The 24,832-nt window shown below is 42.6% G+C and overlaps 1 protein-coding gene across 2 annotated transcripts in view; it reads left to right on the top strand.

Moving 5' to 3' along the window:
* NIPBL (NIPBL cohesin loading factor) overlaps positions 1-24,832 on the top strand; it is a 134,530-nt gene that overhangs the window by 59,144 nt on the left and 50,554 nt on the right. For both annotated transcript variants that reach the window (XM_066602417.1, XM_066602418.1), the window contains exons 2-9: positions 1,722-1,865; positions 6,903-7,068; positions 11,979-12,100; positions 15,681-15,777; positions 17,649-17,797; positions 18,081-18,241; positions 18,842-18,935; positions 21,887-22,495. In XM_066602417.1, the coding sequence (XP_066458514.1) occupies positions 1,802-1,865; positions 6,903-7,068; positions 11,979-12,100; positions 15,681-15,777; positions 17,649-17,797; positions 18,081-18,241; positions 18,842-18,935; positions 21,887-22,495 (1,462 nt within the window). In that variant the 5' untranslated portion in view covers positions 1,722-1,801. The remainder of the gene's footprint in view (positions 1-1,721; positions 1,866-6,902; positions 7,069-11,978; positions 12,101-15,680; positions 15,778-17,648; positions 17,798-18,080; positions 18,242-18,841; positions 18,936-21,886; positions 22,496-24,832) is intronic.

Genomic DNA, 24,832 nt, shown 5'->3' with positions numbered 1-24,832 from the left:
ATTTAAAACCCGTGCAGCAGTTCAATTTGCCCTGGGCGATTTATTTATTTTTTCCTCCCAGCAGCATATGGGCAAGAATTTGAGGAAATTATGCATGGAAAATCTGCAGGAAATCTGTCGCTGTATGAACGTGGCCTAAAGGCCTTATTCTCATGGCTGCGGAATCAGCGTACTAGAATATACTATTGAATGCTATGCAGATCCACACTGTAATTCCTAGACCCCCCCCCCCCCTAATACGTGTGCGATGTGTTGTGGTAAACGCCACAATTTTACCACAGAGTTTAGCATAGCTCATCATTGAGGTGTGCTAAACGGTCAAAAATAGAACAGACACCGCTCGAAAACTGCGGCGCTAGAAAGCGCTGCGATCGAGCGGCTGTCTGAGCGGTCTCATTCAAAACAATAAGAGTGTTAGGGCTCCTGCACACTTGCGTTTTTCTTGCGCGCTTTTTTTCATGCGATATTGCTGCATTTTCATGCGATTGTCAATGGGACTTTCTAATGTTAAAAACACATTGTAAGTTTGTGCTTTGCAATTTTTGTCCGATGCTTTTTTAACATTAGAAAGTCCCATTAACGATCCCGTGAAAAAAACACAGCGATGTCGCGTGAAAACGCGCAAAAAAAAAAAAAGCAAGTGTGCAGGAGCCCTTATTCCGTGATGGAGGCCTTAGGCTGCCTGTCCACGGACGTTGCAGTATCCCACATGGACGGCTTCCATTACAGTCAATGAAAGCCGTCAGAATCACGGCCCTTCCGCACTTCACATTGCACATTCCGCGGGAACGCAGGTGGTTAAAAAAAAAACAAGACTCTCATGCACATGTGCGCCAGCTGGCACTACTGCACACATCCGCAGTAGAGAAAAAGAGAAGACCTGGACAGGTAAGCAGGCTCCTCTGCTGCGGGCAGGGCAGAGTCCGCTGAGGGCTCCTGCATGTGGAATCAGACTCCCATGGACATGAGCCCTAAATGGGGAAAATTGGCTTCTACCTCATTGGGGTTTTTTAACCTTCATTTTGAGGGTTAATAGGCTGAACTGGATGGACATACCTCTTTTTTTTTCCGACCTTACATGCTATGATACTATGACTACACTATGACTAGGCCTAAATTTGCTTGACACACCAGTTCAGCCATGGATTAACCCTTTACAATCCACTGTCTGACCTCTGAAGACATTATGATTTAAGGCTGTACAGCTCCGATGTTGGAAGACATCCGTCAGGGTTCTCTTACTGTATATTACCAACCACTCTGCTGTAGGAGCCTATTCAACTTGTCATCTCATGCAGTACTGGCTTTAGCCAGCATATAGCGCCGTTGTATAACGGCAGGAAAAGAGTAAGTCCCCTAGGAAAACCAGGATACAAATTGGACTGGAAAGGGTTAAGCTGTTAAAATCACATCGGGAAAATCCAATGTGCATCTTGCCTTTAAAGCCTCCGAGAACATGCCCCAATTATTACATAGTTGGCGCCGTTATTGCACTCTGTGAATTCTGACTATCGCCATCGGGGGTTCATCATACATCAGCCTTCATATACAGGGCACAATGAACATGTATATAAATGCAGCTGTATTGGTGCGGGTGAGGAAACCCTGAGGTCTAACCAAACTTGTAGAAATGTGAGCAAATATGTACTTGTCTGTTTTGTGCTTGTTTGCTGCTATGTCAGTATATATGAATAACGCAGATTTTTTCTTTTTCTTTTTAGTGTATATGAGATGGGAAGTAATGACAGGTGGCACCTCCATTAAAATACCTGCATAGATTCCACCATCCTACAGCTTCAGGATGAATGGGGATATGCCTCATGTTCCCATTACGACTCTAGCGGGAATTGCTAGTCTCACAGACTGTAAGTACATGCTGCCTGTATCTGCATTTTGTCTTTCTCTTTTGTCTATTTTCTTTCACTTGTTATGTATCTGTAGCTCACCTGCAGTTCGCTAAACCAGAATGGCCAAGATTGTGTAGAAGTGAGAAACCAGAGGATGTCACCCTCTGCTTGTCTATGCATGACCATGACATGATGAAGAATTACTGTGTTTAGTGTGAGCCCATGGGAGATGAAAGCAACTCTCTCCACCCAATATGGCTTGTGTTGAAATAGAAATGCACTGAATGGTCACTTTATTAGAGCCCTGGGCCTTTCACGATTAACGCTTCCCTGGATGAAAATTATCCCTGTGACCCCGGACTGCGGCATAAAATCACGTGACAAGTTTTCTGTGGATCGGTTTCAGTGTGAATCCATATTAGATGGGAAAATCTAGCAATCGGAGCGACTTCCAACGACGCACGGTCATCGTTGCTAGACCGCGTGGGGTATTCTAATGTAGCGGTGTGGAGAGTATACAGAGAATGGCGTGATGGAGGAAGACATCCAGCAAAAAGGGGTCCTGTGGATGGATTTAAGCAGCTTACAAAAAGGGTTAAGGGAGGAGGTCAAATCGTTCTGACCAACAGGCGCTGCAGAAAAATCCACATGTTGCAGATGGATTTTCTCACAGATTAGGCCATAGATTACAACCTATGCTTTGCAAAGGTGAAATTCGCTCTGAAACGCAACAGCATTTCTGTCACATGAGCATGCTGCGAGTTTAATTAGAAATCACTGTTTGTTTTCTCTACTGCAAAGAAATAGTGTTTTCACACCTCATCCCCAGTATATGTATAGTACTACATATTGTGGTAGATTTGTGGTGTGGAATTTGCACTGCTAATCTGTGACCATTTTTCCATGTCTGGACCAGCCCTGATGTGCCATGCTAACGAGGTTTTGTCATACTGGTGAGACTTTAACTCCCTAAAGGTCCATTTAGACTGGACGAATGTCGGGCAAACTATGCCCGACACTCGTCTTCCCGCATATACTCACTCCTGTGCTGTTAACATTGGCTCGCTCACAGAACGGCCAGCAAGGAGGCGGCAGCAGACATCTCTCCTCTTGCTCCCCCCGCCCCTCTTCATTTACTTAACATAGCGGCCATTCAATACTGGACGGCTGCTGTTTACACTGAACAATCATCGTTCAGCTCATCGTCCATCCTTTATGCTGCATAAACTATGGTCGATGAGCCGATCGCTTAGTGTAAATAGCAGCCGTTCACTATTGAATGGCCGCTATGTTAAGGCAATAGAGAGGGATGGGGAAGAGCATCAGCTTGTCAGAAGCTAGCCGATGGTCTCTATGGCAGGGAGAGCTGGTGCTTGGCTGTCAAAGGATAGCCAGGCACTAGCTTTTACACAGCAGAGAATGGAGAAAACCTCAGATCTCTGCTGTTAACCCTTTACATGCCGCGGTCTATATGACTGCAGCATGTAAAGAGCTGTCACCATCGGACATCCGGAATGTGATCAGGGGGTCCTGATGGCTCTCTTTGGAAGTCCCCTAAAGAGACAAAAATTAAAAAAAAAAAAAATTAAAAAATAAAAACACACTTCTTCCTTTACTTTGTAAAAAATTAAAAACAAAATTACACATGTGGTATCCCTGCGTCGCAATGACACAGAGAAGGAAGTTAGTACATTATTTAATCCCTTAATGATGCGCCCCCCCTACTTCCCCCCCCCCCTTTCTTTTTTTTCCCTCCCCCCCCCTTCTTTTTTTTTTTCCTCCCCCCATTTAAAAAAATCATAACTCCTTTATTTATTCATCGATGTCGCTGTATGAGGGCTTGTTTTTTTTTTTGTGGGATGAGGTGAATTTTTCAGTGGTGCTGTTTAGGCCTCATGTCCACGGGGAAAATCAGGCCCGCTACGGATTCTCCATGGAGAATCTGCAGCGGGTCCCTCCTGCCCCGCGGACATGAGCGCTGAAAATAGGAATTTAAAAGAATTAACTCACCCGCAGCGGGCCGGGAAGGTCTTCTCTTCCTCACGGCCGGATCCTCTTTTTCGGCCGGCGGATGAACTCGTCACGCCGGCGGCACGTCGCTGGCACGTCGCCGACATGCCGGGCACATCCGCCGAGCCGAAGCAAGAAAGATCCGGCCGTGAGGAACAGAAGGCCTTCCCGGTCCGCTGCGGGTGAGTTAATTCTTTTAAATTCCTATTTTAGGTCTCCCGCGGATCCGGACGGCTTCCATAGGCTTCAATAGAAGCCTGCGGGAGCCGTCCCCGCAGGAGACCCGCACGAAAATGGAGCATGGTCCAGATTTTTTCATGCTCCATTTTTTTAAAAATCTCTTTTATTCCTTTTTCACAGTTTAAAAAAAAAAAAAAAAAAGGCGCGAAAAAGAAAACGATTATAATTTGGTTTTGGCATAATCGTACTGGCCTGTAGAATGACTTTAATATATTATTTATACTGCTTAGAGAATGCAGTGAAAAAAAAAAAAATTACAGATTATGATTATCTTGCCACTAGAAAAAATGGAATAAAAAGCGATTAAATTTTACATGTTCCTAAAAATTAGATAAATGAAGACTGGAGTTCATCCCGCAAAAAACAAGGCCTTCTAGAGCGCTGGCAATGGAAAAAAAAAATGAATGTCTCTTAGAATATAACACAAAAGCAAACCTTTAAGAAAAAAAGTTTTAAATGTACAAAAATAGAAAAACATAAAACTGTATAAACTCGGTATCGCCGGAATCGTGCTGGCTCAGAATAATTTTATCACATTATTTATTCTGCACGCTGAACGCCGTAAAAATGAAATCCAAAAAACAAATGGCAGAATTTATTTTTTCCCCCCCCAATCTTCCTACAAATTTTTCTACAAAAGTTATGCAATACATTATATATACCCACAAATGATGCCATCAAAAAGTACAACTTGTCCCGCAAAAAGCAAGCCCTCACATGGCCGTGTCAATGGAAAAATGAAAAAGTTATGGCTCTTGGAACGTGATAGGAAAGTTAGTTGAAATTAAATGATTGGCCCATTTATAAAACCTGCCCTGGTGGGCACGACAGGGGGGTAAGAAACCCGCCACTCAAAGGGTTAAACCACATTGCCGTAATTCAATTTTCCATAATGCGTTTTCCTTGCCTCCTTCCGCACCTTATGCCTTTTCCTTGGCTGTCCATTGCGGGCAGCTTCCAGCCCTGTCGGTGCGTTCTGACATCTGTCCCTGACTGCAGTTGGGTGGGTTGACAGAGGCAGTCACCCCTGAGCATGCACAGCAACCGTGTGCGCTGTTCTGCAAGTCCTGTATTACGGACGAGCAGCTGGATGTAATAAATATGGCTAAACTTGGTGTGGCTGCGTGTAGTTGGTCGGTGCTAGTTTCAGCAGTTGCATGCATGTTAAGGATGGTACAAGTGCTGGCTAGCATGTTTCCTGGAAGCTCTATAGGCGAGCCACAGCGCCAGTGGTGACAGCGGAAGTGACTCTTGTATACACAGAGACCTAGCGGTGGATGTAGCAGAAGCTTGAAGGACTTTATGACTTATTGCAAGATGCTAACGGGCAGCAGAAGTGTTAACACATACTGTGCAAATATAACCCCTATTTGCAGATTCCGTTGAGACAGAAAACCCTTTAAACACTTTGAAGTGACTGCTTTGTGCTTTTTTATTTTTTGTGTATTGTTTTTGCGCCACTTGTATTTTTTGCAGCATCTGGCCATTGCAATTTTGCAGCCGTGAAAACACATATTAAATCTTAAATGTTTAAGACTAATGCACTCATGGAGGCACCACAATGCCATTTATCAAAGCCAAATCATTTCATCTTCATAGCTGTGGTCTGTTCTTCAGGAACAAATTCATTGCTGTCTTGAGAAAGCGGCGGAGTTCTTATTAATGTGCTTCCTTTTTACTTTTCCAAGGTAATGAGCGCACTTCCTATTGTACACAGTTACTTAGGAGCAACTGCTGACTGCAGATGGTTCCATATAGTACTTGGACACTAGTTTGATCCAAGTGGCTTTTTTGGTAACCCCCTAATGATGTCACCCCCCCCCCCCCCCCTATTTGTTTTTCCTCTAAACTTTAAAAAAAATCCTAATTTTTATTTTCCAATGGACGTAGCTGTCTGAGGGTTTTTGGTGGGACGAGTTGTACTTTTCAATGATACGATTTAATGTACGAGAAGACTTTTAAAAAATTCTTAAGAGGCCCCAGGCTGCCGTAGCAACCAAATGGTACTTTGCGATCTCATCACAGGGGTGCTGATTAGGGCTAGTGAATTTAAATGCCATGGTCAGAATTGATGGGTAATTAACAGGGTAACACCCATGATCACTGTAGGCACTGTTCGCAGCTGAGCAGGTGGGTGTCATCTGTCAAAGGGATTGACTTCTGCTCCATATATAGCCCGTGTGCTCCGAATGTGAAGGGGTTAATGACCAAATGATAATACTAGTGCACTTCTATAAAACCTACTTATCTACCTTTGATAAAGTTGGTAGTAATCGTGTATAATCAGAGTGGTTATACGTGACTATAACCTTTGTGATGTTGCCTAACTTTTCCAGACTCCCGGATAGCGTCTTTGGTTATGCAGGGATGATCTGCTCAGTATTTTGCAACAGATTCCATTAAGCTGCTGAGATTTTCAGGGAAAAAGCAAAGCATTGGTAAATGCCCAGGAAAACGCTTGTGTTCTGTAGTGTCTGGCTGAAAAGCAGGCTGCTTTCCCAAACAATAGGGAGGCAGGAGGACAACTATAATGGACGGATAACAAGTTGATGCTATTTTGGCATCCGTTAGGCCCACAGGGGGTTGAACACCTTTGACATATACGCCAGGCGATCGTATTTTACTTGTTTCATCTGCTTTCTGTGCCAGTAGGCAGCATAGTAAAGCCTACATTTATCTGTTACATCCCTGCTTACAATGTAACCTGTGCTACAGGCCTAGAAATACTGGTAGACAAGTGTGCGCGCTATTAAATTACACCTTTTTAGTTGTAAAGTTTCACCTGATTGTCATTCTCTTCGACAGTATTGAACCAGCTGCCTCTTCCATCCCCTTTACCTGCTACAACTACAAAGAGCCTTCTCTTTAATGGACGGATACAAGAACAGGTGACCTGCCTTCTGGCGTGCAGGGATGAACCTCTGGTGTCACAGCTTGTCCATAGCCTCAATCAGGTGTCAACAGACCACATGTAAGTACAGGGATTTCTGCCATTATGTGTTATGTTTTTGTTTTTGTTTTTTTTTTTATTTAATGCTGCTTATTAGCCATGTGCCAACTTCAACCCTTTCACTGCCAAGTATGCATGAAATACATCCTGGTTATCAACCATAGATCTTACTAAATTGGCAGGCTCGTTCCTTTATGCCAGAGAGATTTCTACTAAAGGGGTGATATGATGAGCAGGTTCACATCTAATCATGTTTGTTGATTTTGTGACTCTGAGGTTTACTGGCATGGGGTCACGGCAATCTTAGTTTTCCATTTTGATATTTTTTTGGTCTGTGTCGCAGACGTGACATGTATGAGCTCTGCTTGTCTTTAGTCTCTGGAGGAGAAGTTGTATGTCTTTGACTTTGGTCAGGCTTTGAGCGGCAATTCTGAATTTTTATGCACCTTTTTTTTTTTTTTTAAACAAAGCCTTACAAATTGATACAAAATTGCATGATATTTTTCACGAATATAAAGTGCCATGTGTCTGGGGTTGTGATTTCATATTTTAATGCTTCAGTTTTTATCTTTGTGACTGACAAAAAAAATTGTCCTGCAGTGAAAGAGGTAAACAGATGGACCTAATTTAGATAAAAATGGACGATTGGGGGTATATTTTTACCAGAACAGTGCCACATGTGTTCGCTGGCTGTGTCTGGCATTGCAGTTCAGTCCTGTTCATTGTTTCCTTAGTATTCATGCAATATAAAAGTGTCTGAGGCATCATTTCCACTTAAGACCCATTAAAATGAGGATGTTGCTATGATTGTCTAATAGTGGATGTAAATCCAAGGGCAAATGTTTGGAAGGAAAGCCCCCAACCTTCCCCTGGGGATTCACATGCATATTATGGAGGCTTCTCAGCCAGTCAGCAGCTATGGACACTCCTGATCTCCTCTCGTCAGATGGAGTGATACAGTCTTAGACCGGGCTCAAATGGACGGATTTGAATTGCGGATTCCGTGATCAGTGTCCATGTGGACGATACGCAGGAATATGCGGGCATTGAAAGGCATGAACTTTTACAGGTTCGCTTAGATGTGCAGATAGGAATTGCGGATTCCGCAAGCAAAAGATAAATCGTGGCACGCTTTATTTTAGCGCGGATGGCCTACATTAAAGTCAGTGAATATGAGTGTTCTGTCGTCCATACACAATTAACTGCGTATGAGCCGCGGAATTGCTCACTGCTTCATAGTAATATAGCTAGAACAGCCAGAATTTCGGCTGGAGAGGAGCAAGAGCTCTTTCTTCCGCATAGACGATACGCAGTGCATACACGTACCTCTGCGCAAAATAACACTCGCATCCATGACCATTTGTAATTACTTACTGCGAACGATTGTAGGTCATCTGCATGCAGAATCAGACCTGTTCATGTGAGCCCGGTCTTATGTAGTTGCTGATTGACACTCTAAGGGCAGTTTAATGGGTGTAATTGTACTTACCCTAAAATATAGTTATACTAGCATTACACTTATTTAATTTAAAGGGGATTTCTGAGACTAAAGGTACACAAAACAACTGTCAGACGCAGTCTCGCGGACTATCATCTGGCTATCACTCCTGTACATTACACAGGTGCAATAGTCATTTAAGTGAATGGAGGCGGCGCAGGCTGAAAAACGTTCCGGACGCCCACCTCCATTCACAGTAAACAGAGTGATTGACAAGCCATGTAAACAAAAGCTGCTCAATCTTTGAGTGATTCCTGTTTACTGTTAATGGAGGCGGCTGGAACGCTCCCCAGCTGCGCCGCCTCCATTTACAGTAAACAGGAGTCGCTCAGAGATTGAGCAGCTCCTGTTTACACGGCCCGTCAGTCACTTGGTTCTTAGTAATTGCTTGTTTGAGCTACGGACGACTATCTGCAAAACTACCCTAATATATTGATGATCCATCCTCAGGATAGGCCGTCAATATCAGACCGATGGGGTTTGCCACTCGGGACCCTCGCCTCTTCTCAAGCCTGTAATGTCACGTTCATCAGGCACATGGCCTAAGAGCAGCTCCCTCCCATTCAAGTGAACGAGTTTGAGCTGCTATACCAGGCACAACCGCTATTAGATGTTCAGTATTAACTCTAGGGATAGCGCTCTGACGGAAAATATGCCAATTTACGGGAAATGACAAGAGTAGGACTTACCTGGTATGACAGAAATGCCAGACTGTACTCACTAGCGCCATCAATCCCGGGAGGCCTGAAGATAATCTACCCTTTAAATTCAAGTACCCTACAATGTACTGGGAATGTATCTTATTTATACTGGTGTTTACTAATTGCCAGCAAATTGTCTCCTTTTTCAAGCCATAACAAGTAAAGTCCTGCAATAAAGTCCTGAATTCTTCACCATAAAGTGTGGGTTTTATGTTTAACCCTTTAGATTTTAATGGATATGTGATGAGCAAACTTGGATTTGGGGGGTGATTTATTCTTTTATCTGCCTTCCAACCACCACTGTGGTTGCACCCCTGAGCGCTGTACTGTTTATATATTTTCCTTATACAGTGCTATACGATATTTGTCACTGTGTCTGGTATGTAGTGAAGTGGGTTCAGTGCTCAAGCCAGCGCTGCAGTCACTTGAAACAGCTACTTTGCAAGGGTCTCGAGCAGCAGATCCCCCCACTTTCAATTACTTAATCTTCTGACACTTCTTTGACACCCCAAGTGTAAAAGACAGGCACTCTTTTGCTGTAAGACAAATAACTGGGCAATATCATTGTCCACAACCTAAGTATCCAAGTACTGCGCTCAACCAAGGCACTTAATTTACCATAGAGTAATTGGAAGTTGTCGTGCGTGATGCAAACCAGTGCAGATTTCAGTGTATCTTTCTGCATGAATTGAGTTTATTTTGTCTATTTATTTCCTGTTTATTGCAGACATATCCCACAGCGGTAGACTATCATCCCTCACATCTGTCCCAGTCTTCATTGGGTCTAAAGTAAAAGAAAAGCATTGTGTTAGCAGAGAAGGGCACTTTTACATCATATTCCCTTAGGCCAGGTTTCTCATCTCTGTCAGACTTTGATCCTTGAGAGGACGGGGTCCTCTGTACACTTTGTAAATAAAGGCTGTATTCATACATTCAGTTTTTACACACAAGTTCTTTCCGAGTCTGAGATGGACAGTCCTTTTTTTTTTTTCCTTCTTTAAATCCCACGGATCCGCGGCACATCCACAGTGACAGCTGCGGGTGGTCCGCAGATTGGACAGCTTCCACTGACTTCAATGAAAGTTGTCTGCGCAGGATCCGCTGGAAAATAAAACATGCTGTGGTTTCTTCCCATGGGTGCGATCCGCATGCCGGGGAAAAAAAATCACATCCGCATGCCTTTCACCGCTTTGTGGGCACCCATGCATCCCTATGGGCAGCTTGATTTGCGGATCCCGCAAATCAAATCCGCCCGTGGACATTGGGCCTAAGGCTAATGCCCACAGACGGATTATAAGTCCGTCTATAAACATGCTGTGGTAAACGATTCTCACATGCTCACAAGTGGAATCAACTATGACTTTCCTCTCGCGGGGGAAGAATCGCAGCATGTTTTATTTTGTGCAGAAAATCACACGGACGGCTTCCATTGCAGTCAATGGAAGCCGTCCATCCCACGATACATCCCCGTGAGAATACGCGTCATGTACTGCGCATGCTCGCCGGGCAAGAGACTCGTGGCGGATCCGGAGAGGTGAGCAAAAAAAACCAAAAACCCGAATATAAATTTTTGGTATTGCAGTAATCGTACTGACTCTTAGAATGGTTATGTCATTTTTGTTGGTGTGTACTCTGTAGAAACAAGGTGCACTCAAAAATGGCAGAATTTTGTTTGTTTTCAATTTCACGCCACTTAGAATTTTTTAAAAGTTTTTCTGTACATTATATGGTACGCTGAACTAGTACTACTGAAAAATACAACTTGTCTCGCAAAAAACAACCCTCGGACAGCTACATCGATGGATACATAAGAGTTAGGATTTTTTAAAAGGGGGGAGGGAAAAACAAAAATGGGGGGAAAAAGGGCTGTGTCCTTTAGGGAGTTCAAGCATATACAGGATATTTGTTAGATTTGTAATTTTTGGGACCCTCCGTGATCCTGAGACTGGTTCAGCAGAATGTCCCATGTGAGTGCAGCGGGAGTCGACATGCTTGCTGTATTCACTTCTGTGTGACAAGTGGAGATTTATGTGCTTTTCAATCTCCCTCACAAATGAAGGGAGCGGCAGCAAAACGTCGACACCACTGCTCTATTCACATGGGACATTCATGGTTTACTGACATCTGTATCGGTGTGTGTGTGTGTGTGGGGGGGGGGGGGGGTGTTTAACTACTGTACATGGGTAATAATGCTCCTTTTACACTAAACAAGAACTGCACAATTCTCATTTGCACGAGTGAACGACTTGGTGACATCATGACCAGCGCGTTCGCACTTCTGCAGCCTGTTTAGACAGGCAGATTAATAGTTGAGAATCATTCACTTCTGGTTCAGTGTTTAACATTACTCAGTAAAACACTGAATGAATTCTGCTTTAACGGAGCGACAAGTGAATGCGCCAACAATGATTTTTAGTCCTGCACAAACGGAACGAAAAGCGAACAATTCTCATGAGTTAGTTTAGACAGAGCAATTATCTTTCACGTTAGTTTGAACAATGATCATTCCAACTAAACGCAAGTCATTAATAGAAAAGCCCCAACGTGTGTGGAAGTGCTATTATGCTGAGGGATTGTACTTAGCCAATGTCTAGACAATTATTAATCCCTTCCAGACTTCTTTTGGCGTTTTTCTGATAGATCTTTTTACATTTTGAAGTGGTAGTAAAGCAATTTGCTGCATTGGGATATTGCAGTCCCTTAACTATTACTCATCTGCTTTCTTTTAACAGAGAACTAAAAGATAACCTGGGAAGCGATGATCCTGAAGGCGACATACCAGTCCTGCTGCAGGCCACCTTGGCTAGAAATCCCAATGTTTTCAGGGAAAAAAGTATGCAGAGCAGATATGGTGGTAAGACCTAAATGGAATTAGTTTTATCTAATCTCTAACTTGTCTTGTTGAGAATTATGAAATTTAGGTTCCTGATCGGAGAGCTCTACTTTCTAGTACATGTATTTAATCACCTGTTTTATTTCAGTGCCAATCATATCTAGCTATAATCATTTTGTGACACCCCCCAACTGATCTATTTCAATATTCATGAAGCAATGAACGTGAAAGCGCTGATAACAAAATTGCTATAGTGGGATCCTTCTGTGTTATCAGGTTGCAGTTTGGAACATTTTAGGTCCCTTTACACAGGATAACTGTCGGGCGCATAAGGTTCTGACAGTCGTCCCAGGGACTACCACCTGACTGTCGCTGCTGTGCTTACAAAGATGCAAAAGTTGTTTAACGGACCTGGCCAGGTTTATGCCGCCCCACCCCCCTGCATTGTCTGTAAACAGGAGTCGCTCAAACATTGAGCAGCTCCTGTTAACACAGGCCGATTGTCGCTTGGTTTTTAGTTTTGCTAAAAAGCAAGACACTCTGACAAGTTAGCGATTTCTTGCTTGCTGCCTTGTCGACAGCTGCATGTGACAATTGTCGCCCAAATTCACTCTTTTCAGCGAGAATTTGGGCGATAATGGCCCCATTTTAAGGTACCTTTCGTGTGAACTAAATCAGTCAAATTTGTGTTTTGTTAAAGAGGTTTTCTCACTTTTTACTATTGATTGCCTAGCCTTAGGTCCTCAATAGCAGATAGATCAGAGATCCGCCACTTGGGGTCCCTGTTGATCACTTGGATCAGACATCTGCATTGGTGGTCAGAGCCGGAAGTGTAGTAGACTGCTTCACTCCCTTTGAAATCAATGGGAGCTAGGCAATCTATTACACTTCTGATCCTGAGCATGAATGCAGATGTTCGACCTTGCTGGTCAGGGCCAGAAGTGTAATATAAGATTTGACTCTTCTTGGTTTCAGTAGGAGTGTAGCCGTCTGTTACATTTTGGCTCTCATCCCAATGATTAAGAGATCAGCTGATCAATGGGATCCTGAGCAGTGGATCCCTGCCTATCTGCTATTAATGATTTATCCTGAAGCTAGGTCATCAGTAGAAACGAGAAACCCCTTCTAAGTCTCTTAAAGTGACCCTCAAGGCCTGGCCAAACAAAGATGGCCACACTGTTTCTCTTGAAGTTTAGTCGTCAGAACCAGGCAACTCGCTGATGTATGTGGGGCCACTCAACTGTTAAAACTGAAACTCAATGCCCCCAATCCTCTTTAACCCTATTAATGCCCCAGGTGATAAGCTGGCACCAAAGTTGTCTAGCTGCAGCTTAATTCCCTAAAAACACGAATGTTCGCAAAGCTGGGGGAAATCGTGGTTGGACAAGCAGGCCTACATTCTACAGTTGGTATATGTATAGGGGTGGGAGCCCTTTAATTACTCAGGTGTAAATTTCAAAGGAAATTTTTTTTGTCATGTCTTGTATAAATATCTTGTGAAGACCTAAATGTGTCTATTTAAACAAAGTACATTTTAAAGGGGTTTTCTGAACCTATGCAAATAAACCTGCAACTTTATAATAGCGTTGTGTTTTAGGTCCACACTATTTTTAAAAAATATGCTTGCTTTCAGTGAATAGAAACCTTCTTTGTATCCATAGAATAAAAATGTGTACCAACCAAATACTTCGCATTAGTTTTCTACAGTTGAGTCCAGTCTAGCTAGACTTTACTCTGTTAGGGTGAATGCACACGGGTAGATTTTAATTGCGGAAGTTCGGAGTGGGCGTCTGCCTGCCTCTGGATTCCGCAGCACATACCACCCGTAGTGTGCTATGCAAAACTGATTCTTCATGCACACGAGCGAAAACAAATTGCGGCTTCCGCTCGTGGATGAAAATTGCAGAATGCCTAATTTTTTTCCCGGATTCCGCACGGATGGCTTCCATTGTCAAGTCAAAGCAGTCCTATCCGTGGCCCTTCCGCAACTGACATTGTGGAAAGTTTGCTGATTCCACGTCATCGCTAGTCGATGATGCAGGAAAAGCAGGAGTTAAAAAAAAAAAAAAAAACAATCTGTACTGTGCAGTACAGATGAAGATTCAAGAGAGCAGGTACCTGCGGACTCCGCTGCCACCAGAGCTGGATTCCGCTTGTGGAATCCTGCTCTGCCCTGTGCATGCGGCCCTAGCTGAACAGTCTGGACTCCATCTTGAAATATTTTCCTCTGTGCGGTTAAAGTGAAAAAATCCAAACTGCACCTTTCAAGTATTTACTTCAGAAAATTGAGTAGTTCAGCCTTGAAGTATTAAAGCTGTAAAGAGTTTTGCCTATTGATATAAATAAAATTGTACAGCAAGCACTGATATTTAAAATGATGAGGGAATAAATATGTAGAACCCTCCACTATGTGATTATTAAAGGGTTTGTTCCTCTAAAGCTATCCACATTGCAGGAGATAACGTATCGATTCCTGGGGATTGAACCACTGGGACCTGCCCAGCCATCCGGAGCGTCGCTGAATGAAATGAGCGGCAGTTGCATGTACGCTGCCACTCCATTTATTTCAGTGGGACTGCTGGAGGTAACTGAGTTCACGTCCTCATCTGCCTCTCTGGCAGTCCCATTGAGAAGGTTGGAGCAACAGCTGCATGCGCAACCACTGCTCAGTCCATTGATGGACACTCTGGCTAATCTTTCTCGGGATCAGTGGGAAGTTAGTTGGTGGGACAACAACTTTGAAAAGATTTCTGGAAATCCTTTTTAAATGGGTTGTCGGATAAAAAGTTGTTTTTCAAACATATCCTCTAGTATGTAAAGATAATAAAGAGCTCGCGCTCGTTGCTTCCAGTTGACAGCTGCAGGTTTCCTCACTGGCGTCATGTTTGCAGGCTGTGCCATCCTGTCAGCAGACTGCTGCAGCCAATGACAGAGCTCAGTGATCATGGCTGATCCCCAGTCATTGGCTGCAGTGGCAGGTTTATGGGACGTCACAGGCTGACTGCATCCTGTAAACAAAACAACATAGTAGAGACCTGGACAGCAGCGGTGAACTTGCAGGGAGCGAGGAGTATGAGCTCTATATTACCTTTACACACCAGGGGACCCATTTGTGTAAAGGGCTAAACAAACAAAAAAAACACACATTTTAGCTTTGAAATCTCCTTTAAATTCATGCATTTTAGACCTTTGAAGCCTTGCTTAAAACGCCTGGGCCTGGGGAGGGTAAAATATTTAGGATTTTGTTGAAAGCGACTTATTTTTTTTTAAACCTTTTTGCCTCTGCACAGTGAGTTCTCACTTGTGATCTTGCAGGGATATGAGACTAATCATTGTACCCCACTTTAGCATTGTGTTAATAATCCCATACATTCATGTTCTTTTAAATGCTTTCTTGAAAGTAGCACCTCTATAAAGGTCTTTGATATGAATACAGAATTTTACCATGCTTGTACTGGTGTTTTTTATAAAATATATTTTGTTTCATTTGTGTGTGTCGTCCTTTGTGGTTTATGTAGTAGGACTTTAAGAAAACAGTTTGTAATATTCCTGGAATTTCTATTTGAACCCCTGCTGATCCTCTTCTGTGTTTCCTCCTCAGTGATGATGCCTCAGTACAAGCTTCCCCAGAATTCCATGCATGGCAGCCCAGCATCTTCCAATTATCAACCAACCACTATCTCTCATAGCCCTTCCAGGTAATGCGCAGTCCAGCAATTCTATTTATGGCATACGTTCCCAAGTGCATTATTCACATAGCTGCCGCTCGGATGAATAGTTGGAGAGCTGTTCTGTAGATGTGCACTCTTTGTTGCTCAGTGGGAGAGCCAACTTATCTTGGGTTTTTGACTATTGCAGACTTTATTATTTTTTTTTATTCATTCATGGATCAGAATTTGAGAATTTATAAAAATGTCTGCTGCTGGAGTCGCTCACCAGGCAGAATCATTCTCCACTCCTTAATGCCTAAGTGCCAAGATACTTGAGAGATTTTGTGCATGTGGTTGCTTAATGGCCCTAACTTTATTGGTTAGGCTAGCAAAAATATTTTGCAGTCTTTTTTTTTTTCTTTTTGACGACGCACATTTTTTAGAGAAATTGTATTTGGTTTAATTGTTTTAGGGGTGAAGTGTTCAAAGTGTGTGGAGAAGAAAAAATATTTTTTACATGTGCAAAACGGACACTAAAATAAAAAGTTAAACTATGTATAGGTTTGTTGAATGGAACAGCTGTGACAATGGGTTATTAGATTGGTGTTCGGCAGTGTTTTTTTTTTTTTTGTACTTTCTCATGTTTCCTCTTTGCATATAAAAATCACCCTTGTGAATATTCCCTCAATGTCTGTATGCTGTGAGATCCACAGAAATTGCATGTTAAAAGAACCAGTTTTAAATAAGTTAATTTACATGAGTTATCCCTCATAGCAGTACTGCGAGGTAGAAAAGTTGCAGGATGTGGTATTTTTGGGTGATTCTATTTAAGATCCTAATGGGAGCGCAAAAAAAAATTACATCACAGTTGAGTTTTTCGGACAGGTATTGCACTCGCCCACGTAAATACACCCTGAAACTTATTGTCATGAAAGACCTCAGAGAGAGCCTTCACACTGCCTCCCCCCTAAGACTGATGGTCAATGCTTATAAATTGCAGAAAGTCTCATTTTAGAGTGTTTTTTTGCACCAAAATCGCCCATTAGGCTGCTTGTCCACAGCCATGACGGAATATTGCTAGCGATATTCCACCGCGGAGGAGGAGGGTGGAGCATTGACAGGTCTCTTCGATGAGCCTAAAAGGCTCACCGCGGAAAATTGCAGCAAATTGCAGCCTGCTGCAAGTTTAATCATGTGAGCGCAGAGTCGCTATGCTTCTCCCCTCGTGGACGTCAGGTTGCGCTTTCCATAGTTAGCCTATGGAAAACGTTCACTGTGTTATTCGCGGCCAGATTATCGCCGCGGATAACGCAGTGACATATCGTCCGTGGACAGGCAGCCTTAAAGTCAGTGGGTGCTTGAAAAACTGGAATGCACTCGAGTGGCATGGCTGCAAAATAGAAGTCAGAAGTGGTTATGACCTGCTCCTTGATTGACTCAACTTTAAAGCAGTGACGCAAAAAGATGTTGCTGCATCAGAAGGTGTTAATAAATATCAGTCCATGTTTTCCAAACGCTGCTCTAATATTTTCAAAACTTCCAGCTTATTTTAAAAGGTAATGATTTTCTCCCTACATCTTTGCATTTACTTTAAAGCAATGCTGTGCACGTGTAGCCAGCTAATTGTCTGCTAAATGCTTTCACTGATGATCAGTTTTTATTTGATCGCTTAAGGGTAGGGACACGTTTGAGTTCATTTATCAGTTAAATATCAAGAGTTCTCCATATTTTATTTAATGGTGCTCTCACCATATGCCAGTTTATTCATGGGTACACGATTGGTTGTTGCTTTTAAAAAGGAGTTGAGTGATTAGTAATATAAGTGCTTTGTTTAATTGCCAAAAAAGATTGAAAAAACAACAAATGATCTCATGTTAGAAAAATACATAATAACAAAAATGTTTTCCCTTTCATTTCAGTCGATTTGTGCCACCTCAGACCAGTTCAACAAATCGATTTATTGGCCAGCAAAACAGTCCTGTTCCTAGTCCTTACGCTCCCCAAAGCCCTGCAGGATATATGCCATACCCTCACGCTGGAAGTTACACACATCAACAAATGCAACAAGGTAAATCAGAATGCGGTGTGCATTAAATCGGTTGTTCTATGTTTGAATGGGGGAGTGCGACCAATGGGCATGTGTGACAGTCATAGCTGTGATTTAAGGACACTCCAGAGCCCCAGTGGTTGGCACCCCGCTGATTCAGAAGTTATCCCCTATACTGTTGATGGGGGATAACTTTTAAACTTTGCACAATCCTTTTAAATGGCTGCAGATGAGTCATTGTAATAACCATGGTCTAAATAGTCTAAAGTGACACACTTCAAATCTTTAACTCTTTTCTTGACAGCTTCTGTTTCCAGCCCGATTGTGGCAGGTGGTCTGAGGAACCTGCACGAAAACAAAGTTTCTGGTCAATTGGCAGGAAACTCTGCAAACCACCATGCTGATAATTCTAGACACAACACTAGTGAGGACTATCTGCAGATGGTACATAGACTGGGCAGTGAGGTACGTACTTAACAAGTGAATAGTGTAGTCATCTGTCCTAGGATGCTATTAAGTGCAAGCATTGGCTCTAGTTGTGTTTTTGGCTCAAAGGCTGAATCTGCTTACTGACTGCTTTATCCTAGCACCAAAAGAAAAGTTATAAGCACTGCAAGTACTCCAATCCTCCTATAGCTGCTTGAAGTGTCAAAATATTTACAGAATGTACACTGAACTCTATTAGAACCCCTGACCCTTTTACTGTTGAAACTTACCTGTATGGAAATTAGATCTGTGACCCCGGAGTGCAGCATAAAATCATGTAGCAAAGGTCCAATGCACTGCTAGATGGGAGTCTCTATAAAGTGGTCATTCGGTGTGCATTGCACACTATAAGCACTATGTATACTTATACAACCTGCCTTATATTCATGCTGAACTGTGTTAACGTACCTCAGTAAACGGTTTTGTTTAGAATGTAGTATCAATCCTACAACTGAAGGGAAAGGGAATCCTTATCTAGTGGTCTGCCTCAGACTTTCATTCCTTTTTGAGTGCTCATTTCTTTAGACAGATTTTGTTTATGCATTTTTAATTTAACCCCTTTTTGTTCTTTTGTCACAGGATAGTGATTCTTCGATAAGGAACGCTGCCTCATTTTCCCTACGATCCCCACAATCGGTGTGCTCTCCCGCTGGAAGCGAAGGGACCCCGAAAGGTAAGTTTGTGCCTCTGACCTCCTTTTTCTATGTTCCATATATGTGGTATGTTTTAAGAATATACCAAACTTCTGAAACATTCTTAAGATTAACTACAGTAGTCAAAGCATCCAATTTGCAAGGCAGGTATATTGAGACCAATGAACTTTTTCTGTGCTGTGATGCTTTAACCCCTTAATGACACGGCCTATTTTGGGCTTAAGGACACAACAATTTTTGGCGGATTTTCTTCTCCGTTTATCAAAAGTCATAACTTTTTTATTTTTCCGTCGACGCGGCCGTATGAGGGCTTGTTTTTTGCGTGGCGAACTGTAGTTTTTATTGGTGCCACTTTTGGGTACATAGACTATATTGTAAAACTTTTTTTTTTTATTTTTAATGATAGGGAGAGAAAACGCATCAATTCTGCCATAGATTTTTTTATTTATTTTTTACAGCGTTAATCATGCAGCATAAATGAGACATTCCATTTTTTCTGCGGACCGGTACGGTTACAACGATACCAAAATTCTTACATTTTTTTTTAGGTTTTCCCACTTTTCTGCAATAAAAACCCTTTTTCTGGGTAATCTTTTTTTTTTTTTCTAAATTGCTGCATTCAAAGTCCTGTAACTTTTTTATTTTTTGATGTACGGCACTCTATGAGGGCTTATTTTTTGCGAGACGAGCTGTAGATTTTATTGGTACATACGGCTTTTTTGATCACTTTTATTGCGTTTTTAGTGAGGCAAAATGCTAAAAATTAGCGGTTTTTTAAGCGGTTTTTTCCGTGCACAGTCAAAAGCATGTGCAACTTATTGTACGCGTCGTTACGGACGCGACATTACCAAATATGTGGGATTTTATTTTTATTTTTTTACCTTTTTTTTATGCCAATCTGAGAAAAAGCATTAAAAAATGGGTTTTTTTTACATTTTTTTTACATTTTTTAAATTCTTTTTTTAATCTTTGTTTTTTTTTACACTGTTTGTGTCCCTCTGAGGGACTTTAACCACTGCCCTGATGATCGCTGGTATAAGGCATGGCAGAGCTACTGGTCTGCCATGCCTTATCGCTTGTACAGCGATTATAGGCATAGGCAATACAGGACGCCAGTGTCTGGCGTCCTGTTGCCATGGTGACAGGCCGGGCTCTCGCGATCACATCGCGAGTTCCGGCCGGAGACACAGAGGGAGCGCGGCTCCCTCTGTGAAGTCTCTCTCTGCCGCGATCTACTTAGATCGCGGCAGGGAAGGGGTTAACAGCGGGGGGAGGCATCTCCGATGACCCCCCGCTGTTGCAGCGGGACGCCGGCTGTGACTGACAGCCGGCTCCCGCTGCGGGATAGCGCGGGATCATATGTGATCCCGCGCTATCTCCAGGACGTAAGTTTACGCCCTGTTGCGGGAAGTACCAGGCTGCCAGGACGTAAACTTACGCCCTGCAGCGGGAAGGGGTTAAAGAGGCTTCCTGTCTCCCATTAAAAACTGAATTAAGTGATCAAAAATTCATATATAACCCAAAGTAGCATCAATAAGACTACAGACAGGACTATTTTATTTTTCTGTTGATGGGATAGTGTCACAGTATGGTGATAGAAAACAATCCTTTGATAGAAAGGGTTCTTAATTTTTTAAAAGTTGTAAACCTAAAAAAAATCTATAAAAATGGTAACGTCATAACCTGTAGAACCAAATTAACATGCTGTTTTTACTGCAACATGAAGGTTATAAAAGCAAAACCCCTGAAAAAGGATTGCACAACGCCCTTTTTACTCCACTAAAAATGTAAGCTTTCTAATATATTACATGCTATTTTAAATTATACCATTTAAAAATATCTCGTTCTGCAAAAAACAAGCCTTCATATGGTTCTGTCTGCATAAAGATCGTTATGGCCCTTGAACGGCGAGGATAAAAAACCTAAAAAATGGTTAATTCTTGTGTCTGGATAGTGGCAGCACCCAGTTGTCTAAAAATGACTGAGGAATGAGAGACATTCTATACTATATGAATTTCTATATATTTTTTAAACTTGTTACTCGAGTTACATCTGTGTATTCTCTTTTTAAGGGCTTGTACCAACAGCACAGCCCCGTGTTTGTATGTTGTATTAGGCCTGGCTTACACAAGCACGCACGCAGTAATGGACATTAAAAGGCAACTTCTTACCTCTCCGGATCCTCGGTCACGCTGGATCTTCTTTCTTCAGCACGGCGGATGCGTTGGGGCACGCCGACCAATGTGCCCAGCACATGCGCAGTGTCTCTCTCACTTTTTTTTAAATGCCTGCTTTGACAGTTGCAGGTGTGCCGCGGATGGGACGGCTTCCATTGACTTCAATGGAAACAGTCCTTGCAGGATCCGCAGAAAAATGGAACATGCTGCAATTTCTTCCCGCGCGTGCAACCAGCATGCCGAGGGAAAGAAAAAAAGATCACATCCGCATGCTAAAAAGCTGCTATGCGGATGCCCATGTATCCCTATGGGTGGCTTGATTTGTGGATCTCAAATTTTCCACAAATCAAATCCGCCCCGTGTGAGCCAGGCCTTAGCCATACAAGCATAATAGACCAAAGTTCCCCTACTCAGGACCACCTCCTATGACCCGGAACAGAGAGCTGATCCGTAGTGGTGGGGTTTTCTGCCATCCTGTCTTGGTATTACAGAACGACTATTCATATGACTTGCCATCCTGTAATACATTTCCCTACAAGGGCAATGCTTGGTTAGCCACAGCTTCCCTGGCAAAATCAGCTGATTGTCAGGTTTGTGTAGAGCAGGATGATTAGTTGTCCCACAACTTTTTTGAATTGAATGCTGTCATGGGGGTTTTGTAGCACAAAAACAGTAACAAATGCTCTGATATGTACAGTAGAAAATGCATTTTGCTTTGTGTCTTTGTAAGAGATCATCCCTGCATGGAGTATTGTTTCAGCAACGCTCGTTTCTTTTTGTTTATCCTCCTTTAGGATCAAGATCATTAATTCTTCAATCCCAGCCTCCTCCCTACACCTCTCCGCGAGATGCCCCTCCTGATATTTTGCTGGATTCACCTGACAGAAAGCAAAAAAAATTGAAAAAGTTAAAGATAAGCAAAGATGAGAAGGAGACAAGTGAAAAGTCAGCAATGTATGACATCATTAGTTCTCCCTCCAAGGACTCTACCAAACTCACATTAAGACTGTCACGTGTAAGATCTTCGGAAATGGACCAGCAAGGAGACATTCTCTCTGGCATGGAGAACAGTAACGTCTCAGAGGGTGACTCCTCTTTCAGTGTCCAGTATCCTGGGCACACATCAAAAACGCCAGTCACTCCGCAGGACATAAATCGCCCTTTGAACGCTGCTGCTTGTTTCCAAGAGCAGAATGAATTCTTGCAAGTGCCCGTCCTACAGCCCAACACATCTGCAACCGCAAAACCGTCTCAACCTCCTGTGGCTCAGTCACAAACCCAACAAACAGGAAACATAACGCCATATGACGAAGTTGAACTGGATGCTCTGGCAGAAATAGAAAGGATAGAACGGGAATCTGCCATCGAGAGGGAACGCTTTTCAAAAGAAGTCCAGGATAAAGGTAACATTAGAATGTAGTACTTGCTGATAACACTGGTCATTTTCAACAAGATCTGCATCAACTGGGAGTTGTTTTTTTTTATTTTTGTGGTATGTTTTTTTTTTTTTTACCTTTTGCTTTTTATGTTGGGATTTCACAGGCCATATTTTTTCCCATTGACCTAGCCATATGCGGTGTTTTTGACAGAACATGTATTTTTTATACCATTTTAATGTAACATTGAAAAATGTAAAAAGTAAGTTAGGCAGTTGTGTAACTTTTTGAAGGGGTTTTGCTTTTACAGCATTTGTTGCTGTAATAATGACATGTTAACTTTATTCTAGGTGCAGAAGAATTATGACGATATTGTGTTTATAGATTTCTTTTTTCCTCTATTTTTTTTTTAATCTAATTTTAAAAATAGCTTTTTGTTACTATATTGAGTCCAATAACATTTGTTTCCCTTCGATGGGGACTGCATGATGGTTTTGTCATTTGCATGGCGAGCTGTGTTTTTTGTTGCTACTGTTTTCGGGTACGTACAACTTTATCACTTATCTATTGATGACCTTTCCTCAGGGTAGTTCATACTTAGTGGGTTGATAGGGGTCTGCTGCTCGGGCTCCATTCCGATCAGGTGATTAGAGGGCCTGCTGTCGGTGTGGACAGTGTTGGAAACCGATATTGCTGCTCGTATTGTAGCAGCTCAGTTTGGTATTACATTGAATTCAGTGGGAGCTGTGCCTGCTGCAAAACCAAACCAGGTTGCTGCAATGTTGAAAGCACTATCTGCTTACAGCGCTGTCCTCACTGATATCCAGCCTGGGGATTGCTGATTGTTGTGGATCGCAAGCAACAAATCCCTGCCGATCATCTATTGATGACATATCCTGAGGATAGCTTACTAATAGTCCCGGACGATCTGTTTATTTTTATTGGGCATTGACATAACGCAATTCTGGCTTTGGTTTTTTTTGGATGAGGTAATAGCAAATTTGTTTTCGTTAAGATCATTTTGTAGGGAAAGTCGGGTCTTTAATTTGCGTTATTTTAATTTGTAAAATATTGTAAGTAAATTCCATCTGCTTAGGGGGACTTGTGCTTACGAACATCAGTGTTTGAGTGTGTATATATGTGTGTGTATGGATGCACGCACGCACATGGACGTTTTAGTGTCGGCATTGAATTTTTCCTGTAAAGTATCTTTTGCTGTACTTTTCAAAATTTTGATAATTTTCTAGTAATTGTTATGCTTCTGTGAGTTTTTAAATTCTTTGGTTCACAAGCTTGTGCCATCTTTTTTTCTTTTTTGCATAACGTTTCAATCTAATTTTCTTTGTTAACATCAGGGTTTTTTATATAGACTTGTGCAGGAGGTAATATGCAGTTGTGTTCCATCTTGGAAATGAGATTCATGGATAAGACTTCATTTATAATGCTTGTTGAATATCTTGAGTTCTTAAAGGGGTTGTCTCGCGAAAGCAAGTGGGGTTAAGCACTTCTGTATGGCCATATTAATGCACTTTGTAATATACATCGTGCATTAAATATGAGCCATACAGAAGTTATTCACTTACCTTCCTACGCGCTTGCGCAGAAGGGTCGGTCTGGCACGGGCGGCGTTCTGTCTCCGCCCCCTTCTACGCGTCATCGCGTAGCTCCCCCCCCCCCCCCCCCCCCCCCCTCCGTCACGTGTGCCGATTCCAGCCAATCAAGAGGCTGGAATCGGCACACGCGACAGGGCGGAGCTACGCGATGACGCGTAGAGGGGGCGGAGCCAGAACGCCGCTGCTGCCGGACAGACCCGAAGGCAGAAGACCCTTCTGCACAAGCGTGTCTAATCGGGCGATTAGACGCTGAAGTTAGACGGAGCCATGGAGACGGGGATTCCAGCGCAGGGAAGGTAAGTGAATAACTTCTGTATGGCTCATATTTAATGCACGATGTATATTACAAAGTGCATTAATATGGCCATACAGAAGTGCTTAACCCCACTTGCTTTTGCGAGACAACCCCTTTAAGTTTTAAAGGGCTCGTCCCATGAGCATAATGAGTTTTCCAGGGCTAAAATCTTGATAACCTGTTTTCAGGATTAATTTTCAATCAGTGGGGGAGTCTGCTGCCAGTCAGCTGTTCGAAGGGCTACAGCTTTTGCTCAGGCCAGTGATATGTTCATTCGTCACATGGCCTTTCAGCAGCTCTTCAGATGAAAAGGATTTAGCTGCTACACCAGGCACCGTAGATATGAAATTATGCCCTCTGCTTCAAACAGTAGATCTGTGAGATACCCAAGCATTAGACCCCTACTGATCGGATATTGAGGACTTAACCTGAAGAATGGGTCATGATATCCATCTC

The sequence above is a fragment of the Eleutherodactylus coqui genome, chromosome 5, assembly GCF_035609145.1.
Source record: "Eleutherodactylus coqui strain aEleCoq1 chromosome 5, aEleCoq1.hap1, whole genome shotgun sequence".
Classification (NCBI taxonomy): Eukaryota; Metazoa; Chordata; class Amphibia; order Anura; family Eleutherodactylidae; genus Eleutherodactylus; species Eleutherodactylus coqui.
Note: the sequence above shows the minus strand (reverse complement) of the source record. Positions and strands in the feature narration are given on the sequence as shown.